The 7,270-nt window shown below is 35.1% G+C and overlaps 1 protein-coding gene across 1 annotated transcript; it reads right to left on the bottom strand.

The window, feature by feature from the left end:
* Positions 1-669: 669 nt before the first annotated feature.
* LOC135597535 (cytochrome c-like) lies at positions 670-3,016 on the bottom strand. Its single transcript, XM_065090592.1, has 3 exons — positions 2,811-3,016; positions 2,281-2,414; positions 670-1,017 (listed from the first exon to the last, which is right to left on the bottom strand). The coding sequence occupies exons 1-3, from the start codon at positions 2,920-2,922 to the stop codon at positions 922-924; spliced, it is 342 nt and encodes a 113-aa protein (XP_064946664.1). The 5' UTR covers positions 2,923-3,016; the 3' UTR covers positions 670-921.
* Between the last annotated feature and the right edge of the window lie 4,254 nt (positions 3,017-7,270).

Genomic DNA, 7,270 nt, shown 5'->3' with positions numbered 1-7,270 from the left:
TAGTTCTTGTAATTACAAATTACTCAATCTCAGGCATTGAGTAACATGTCCATAATGAATGACCAGAACAAGTACACATCTTTCTCCAAACTAATTACAAATTAATTCTTGTAATTAGTTGCAATTATTTTTTTATTAAATTAATTATAATTATTTAAAATTTTAATCATATAAAATTATTTTTTTAATCCTATATAAAAATCTTAATGTTTCACTTTCATAACTATAAGATTTCAATATAATTTTTAAAAATATAAAAATATAAGAAATTAAAATACTAAAGATGATTAATTATAAAAGATAATATACAATTAACCCTCATCAAAGTATCATCAACATGATGTTTTAGGGGATTTGACAAAATGCAATCTAGGAAGCAACATGACGACAGTAGAGGTGCATGACATGCATTATTACTGTTAATGGAGAAGAATCAGTCATAAGGAACAAGCCAATGGAAAATCTTAGAGAGTTGGAATATCTTGTTGAAGTTGCAACCCTGCTAAAATTTCTACCATCTATAAAGTAGCTAAGATAAATATCCAGCAAGTCATAGCACACTGACATACATACGAAAACATGTGCAGCACACATCCATCACCAGGAAAATAATTGTTTGAACAAGTTACTAACCTACCATATGTGTGAAACACACAAGAACCAGAACCATCACAAATCATCACCATACTGACTATACCCAAGAAGATTACAGTAAACATGAGTTTGGCACAATGTCTTTAATGCCATATTAATCTCGAGGCGACATAACTCAGGCAAGAAAACCATAACAATGGCAATTGATCAAAGAAAGTTCTAAAGAATTTACATGGCTCAACTGCTGGACACAAGCAAGCCACCAAAGTCGTGGTTCTACTGGCCAAAAATAAGAAATGTTTTCGGTTTGATAAAAGAACAAAACCCTTAGGAAGCCGTTGATTGTTTGAGATAAGCAAGCAGATCTGCACGCTCTTTTGGCTTCTTCAGACCAGGAAAAACCATCTTAGTACCAGGAATATACTGCACCAACAAGAAAATACCATAAGGAAAAGAAAATACAAGAAAATTGTACTAATAAAAACGTTGATTCCATATAAAGTTGTAACAATCCTGTAATCTCCAGTACAGGCTCCATTTTGTAATTCAAGAAGTCTGTGGATAAGTAACTGAATATTTGCTGGGCATTGATCAGTATTCCCAATAATTCGACAAGTGTTGAACTATGTTATTTATTTTGGCTGCACCAGTGTTCCATTACCACTAGAACTCTCAACTTTACCCAGCAGGTCTATGTACAAAAGAATTATTGCACCACCACGAACATCAACTCAACCGACAACACCAGTAGATGCAGAGCCTCCCATAAAGGTAAAAAAAAAATTAAGTAAAGGAGATCAAATTTCAAACTCTTCTATCAACGATATTTGTAGAAACCAGCCAACAAATATTACAATTAGGGTCTCTACTGACCGATTCAGGACAAAATAAAGACCATTATATATATATATATATATATATATATATATATATATATATATATATATATATTCTCTTCTCTTCTTCTCCTCTTATCTTCTTCTATCTCCTCATCAGGCACTGGTCCATATGCAGAAAAGATTCAATTCAATATATTTATTGTGCAGAATCCTTTCTAGGAATCCCTTAGATTAGGATTCCCATGAGTCACCAGGTCCCCCTTCTTTCTCTTATCTCCCCTCATCTGCATCATCTCTCCCATTCTCAATGGGAAAGCTGCAACGATGACAAGACAACAACAATCCTACACTTATATCCCTCCTAATCTTTTACAAAAGGTGAGGCCTGCTCGTACTATTTCTTCTTCCTTATATGAAGGATTAATAGTTAATTGATAATATAGTAATTCCCCTCAATATAGCTACTTTCCTGAAAATGATTTGCTACAAAACTTTGAGCAGTCCCCATATACAACACTATAAGTGTATCATTACATTCCTCAGTAAGCAATGTGGTGACCTAACAGTATCAAACAATATGATGAGAAAATAATAAAGTACTTCTGCCCCTGGACTAAGAAAGGAAATTCTTTCATGTTTCTTATAAATTCAAACTACTTATCACGTGGAACTAGCCAACAACAGGTCTTCGCCCGCCCCAAACACACAGAAAATTGTGAAAAAAGCAGAGGAAAAGAAGCCCTAATCCTAATACTCAACCAAGCATAGAATTTGTAGAAATTGCAATTGAATAGCAAAAAATGGACATGCACAGCAGAAAGAATGCTAGCCAAAGGTTCATTCGTACCTTCTTAGGGTTAAGCAAGTAATCGTACAAAGTTGATTCCTCCCATACCACAGCCATGTTCTTGTTTGCAGTAGAGTAGGAGTATCCTGGAGTCGTACCAGATTGCCTTCCAAAAAGGCCATTCAAATTGGGTCCTGTGCGTAACAAAGAACCAATTATCCTCAAGGACACAAATTCTACTCGATGAAGCAAATATTGTCAGACAGTTATCGAAGCTTCAACATGGGCAAATAAAACGAAAATGCTATTCAGCTAAAATGAACAATCGGGACAAAATACATCGATCACAAAACTTTACGGCATAAAAAAGGGGGAACGCAGACAACGAAAACAACCAAAGAATTGCAGGATTCCAAAGATCTAATCCAAGCAGGGTAGCGCGTGTCCAAGAAAGCAGCCTTAAATACTAGAGGAACCAGATCTCATTTACAATGACAACCTAGATCGTCAAGAATCTCGCACCAGATCATATGAAAGAACCAATAATATGGACCATCAGGAATCACATCAAAACAGAGACTTTGATCAACCTTGCTTGTGACCGGCGCCCTTATCGACGGTGTGGCACTGGGCGCACTTGGTCTTGAAGATCTTCTCTCCGGCATTGGGATCGCCCGGCGGAGCTTCCGCGAAGGACGCCATCGATCGCCCTCCAAAGAGCTGCTCTCTCGATCTGAATCCGAGCGCTAGGGTTTCGTACTGTTTCCTCTTGCTTCGCGTCCATCTTCCACACGCCTATCGTCTCTGTATAAAAGATCAGCGATTATTAATCACCTATATTACCCTCCAGAGTTTGCCAAAATTCCGAAGATATACTCAATAACATCCAATAAATAAAACAAATCATAGAGGTATATTAGTCATACAATACTGTTCTGGAACACGGGGTTCGATTTGGGACGGATTCTTCCGATTTGGTAGACGGCGGCGGAGGCGCCACGTGCTCGAATGCATGTGGTCGAATTACACAAAAGTCCCGATAATTTACGTGAAATAACACAATAGTCCTATCAAGTTCACAACGGAGACCCGAAAAATGATAATAAATTTTCTTCAATTTTCTTGGTTGATTTTTCGGAAAAGGACTTCGTTCTTGAGTTTCTATCACTGATTATTTCATTAATGGGATTTGAATTACATCTTATATGGTATATGATGTTTAAAATATTAGTTTAAACTTAATACGTGTCATCCTAAATAGTAGTAGGAAATAGAAGTCTTTCACTTACCATGTTAGCATTTGCTAGATAGAAATTATTTAATTATTATTATTTGTTACGTGATATATTCATCTTCATAGCAAGCGATGAAGAGGAGCCCAACTATAAAATATAACTTAAGGCATAATTCTTCTTATCCTCATCTATTTCGGAAGTCTAACTTATGTATCAAAGAGAACGAACCCCACCCAACATTGGTTGAAGTGTAAGTTGGACCATATCAAACATCGAGAGGAACATTAGATAAATGAAAGGATTCTTAATGCAAGTCGTGCCGATTGAGTGTTCCATATCCGTGGATTTCCCTCTATCAACCCATTTTATATGAATATTTTATACACGACGATTAAGATAAATGCTTATAGTGGTGGGATCGATGGTTTTGATAGAATCGTTCGTAGCTCAGTGGTGTAGGAATTCACATTTGCTCCGTGGTGTTGGTTGTGCATCATGCCTGCCTCCGTCGTCTTTGTGTTCTTGTAAGTCAAATGACAACACAAAATATCATCGATCTAATATATCTAATGAGAACGTATAGATCATCATGCATTAGTTGTATTAATATAAATGCATTGGTATTTATTAAGATGATGACAACATGCAGTAGTACACTGAGCTATTCGTTCGAGGCTGTACGCCATCCATCGACCTCCAGTCAGCAGGTCATCCATCACTCGAGAATGCAACAGCACATCTTGCCGTTGCTTCCACCGGTGGGATCAGGAACGCAAATCACGGCGGCGGGAGAGTGGCCTGCTGCCGCACACGGCTCAGCACAGTCGTCCTTGGTGTGGCATCCTCCGACGAAGTCACATTTACCATGATACTGATCCACCGAATACCCTACCAATCAACGAAACCATTCCAAGTCAGCTGATGTGAGATATGATGTGATGTGAGATACTGATTCATATTTCTTCTTTCTTTTTTGTTTCTTGAGTTTTGATTAGTCCTCTATCAAACAACATGGGATGTGATGTGAGGTCTTAAGACGATTCTTCCTTCAGACTCTCGAAAGCACCATGAGTGAGAGAGAGAGAGAGAGAGAGAGAGAGAGAGAGAGAGAGAGAGAGAACGAGGAGGCCAAAAACCCTAATGGATGCCATCTCTAAATGAACCAGTGATCACAAGAGGACTCAAGTTGCAGACCCCAATAAATTGAAGCTGCAAGATAATGATGATGATGATTTATCCAATATGTATTATCAGAAAAATCAATATAAAGTTAAATATATTGGTTGGTATGCTCCAAGTTTTCCTTTGGGAAATATGGTGGTGAGCGTAGTCATCTTATAGACTCCATGAAATCTAAGGAAATAGTCTTAATGAGCTACTCTACTCGGTTCATGGGATCATAGAGATTTGAAGGATTGAATCATGAAGCATATTGAGGCTAAATTTACTCCTCAAGAAGCATCTCAAAATCATGTACAAATGGTTCTTGCATTCGTGATCAAACTAATCAAGCAATAACTTATTCCTTGAGAATTAGAACTATTTGATTCATCGAATCATACATCAAGAAACTAATTAGTTTAGTATGGAAATTTGTCTTGTGCTTGGAATCAAACTCATTAAGCATATCTCTCTACTAAGAGTAAGTTTGAATTCAACCCAAGGTTTCAAATTATTAATTTCAAGTGAGAAAATTTATGGAATAAATCTAATTACTAATCTATTTAGTAACTTATATCAATCCAATTAATTATTATATCTCTATGTGAAATATTAGTGTGTTGCATATCTCCTATTCTAAGACCAGATGATAATGCTATATTCTTATATCATAAATTTGTTGCTTATAATTATTGATATTTTCATGCTAATAGATTTGACCATGGTTTGATTCGAATTGAAATTGAACCAAAATTGAATCTACTCAATGGTCTATCAATTCTAAACTTAACTGGAACCATTTAAAAAAACCTAATAATCAAAGCTTATGAATACTTATATGTCATTAGATGGATTATATATATATATATATATATATATATATATATATATCCACTTTTTAAATATTAGGAATAAAATGATACCTTTTCTATTTTAAAAATTAAAATTAAAATTTAACAAAGAACCCGTGGTTCGAATAGAAACTAGAATCGTCGATTCTAGTTTCGATTCTAGAATCGATCCTATATGGTTTAGTTCTGATTCCCAACATTTAGGAATCGAAACTATTAGCTCCGAAATCAAAACTATCGATTTCAAGACCAAAGTCAGGAATATATCTTCAAGCAATCGAGAGCCTCTCTCATCCAAACATGTCAAACTTCTCCTCCCAAAAAAATCCATGAACAAAAAATAATTATTGAATAAAAAAAGCTAAAATGACTAGTTAATGGTTAAAATGCTTAGTCAAGTCAACTAAATGTTTAATAAGTGTGTTGACTTAGAATTAAGAGGAGAGATTATAAATTTTCCTCTTCTAATTATTAACAGGATTTTGGTGTCAACAACAAATGTTAGGATCTATTGCATATCGAGTAACTCTTTAACTGGACTTTCTGTAAGTATACGTAATATTTAAATAGGAATAAGAAGTTAGAGAGTCATCAATAGTATTTACACTGAATTCAAATAATGAAACGATAAAAAATATATATATAGGTGACAAGTGATCCTAATATATACCGGTGGATGTCACAAGCATGACTAAAGATAAAACCAGCAGACTAACGATGAGAACAGAGATCTTGGAAGCCATTTGTGATGAACCTGATGAAAAAAATAATTGAGAATAGAAGATTGGTTTTTTGTGAATAATGGTGTCGAAGAAAGGCTATTAAATAGAATCTTTACGACCCCATGAGATTTGCTCCACACTAATCTTGGGTTTAGTCTTATTTGATGGAAATTATAAGTATTCATTGAGCATATTTGAAGTATGATATGTGAGAGATGATTCATTGAACCAAAATATGAAAAATAAAATATTTTATTTGGATTTACTCTTCTGGAAGTATATAAAAAATATATCCATATATATATATATATATATATATATATATATATATATATATATATATATATCTATTTAACTTAATCGATAAGTTGTTCCATTGATATTGGTTTTGGTTTATTCGATGGTTCTCTTGTTGAGTTTATTTAACGAGTTTATCTCGGTATATAATTTATAAGACCGGATACATTTAACTAAAGTTAGAAAACAAAATTTCTTTTCCAAATTCATTCTAATAGATCTCATTTAGTGAATCATCGATGAGCCGGTTTTAGAACAAAATCGATCAATCAATCTTTGTCCATGTATTTGATGGCGAGGGAGGGGGATAAGGCCTCTCCCAATTGAGATACTTGGTTCTTGGTGATCATGTGCACTGACCAATTCAGATTTAAGCCCCGATCCAAATAGGCCCTGATAAAAAAATATCATCCCTTTTAACCCATGTTGGAAGTAGGGTCCCCTTCACCTTGAATCTCTCCTAAGCCACAAGATAGTAGCCATTTGCCCTCTTGTAAGCTTACAAGCAGGAGTGGAATATGTTCAACATGCAATGATGTCGACATAGCAACATTCCTCGATAAAGTTAATCAAATAGTATCTAGGGTTGTATGTCATCTAAGATGATGATATCCTCCGTCAGTCCACACATGTCACAATTAGTGGATGAAGGGAGAACTGAAGTTCAACCTCCATGACATCAACATACAAGCAGAGGCACGTGCACATCGAGTGATATGGATGTTACTCGACTAAAGAAACTTACATTTAGTGCTTATCTAGGATGGAGTATTTTAGGTGTAAG

This window comes from Musa acuminata, chromosome BXJ1-11 (genome assembly GCF_036884655.1).
Source record: "Musa acuminata AAA Group cultivar baxijiao chromosome BXJ1-11, Cavendish_Baxijiao_AAA, whole genome shotgun sequence".
Lineage (NCBI taxonomy): Eukaryota > Viridiplantae > Streptophyta > Magnoliopsida > Zingiberales > Musaceae > Musa > Musa acuminata.
The sequence above is the reverse complement of the archived record's forward strand: the minus strand, read 5'-3'. Positions and strand labels throughout refer to the sequence as shown.

Coding starts and splice junctions, on each gene's coding strand:
- LOC135597535 (XM_065090592.1), bottom strand. CDS start 2,922: ATGGCGTCCTTCGCGGAAGCTCCGCCGGGCGATCCCAATGCCGGAGAG. Junction 2,415..2,810: donor GGGCGCCGGTCACAAGCAAG/GTTGATCAAAGT, acceptor TGTTACGCACAG/GACCCAATTTGAATGGCCTT. Junction 1,018..2,280: donor ACTTGCTTAACCCTAAGAAG/GTACGAATGAAC, acceptor TTGTTGGTGCAG/TATATTCCTGGTACTAAGAT.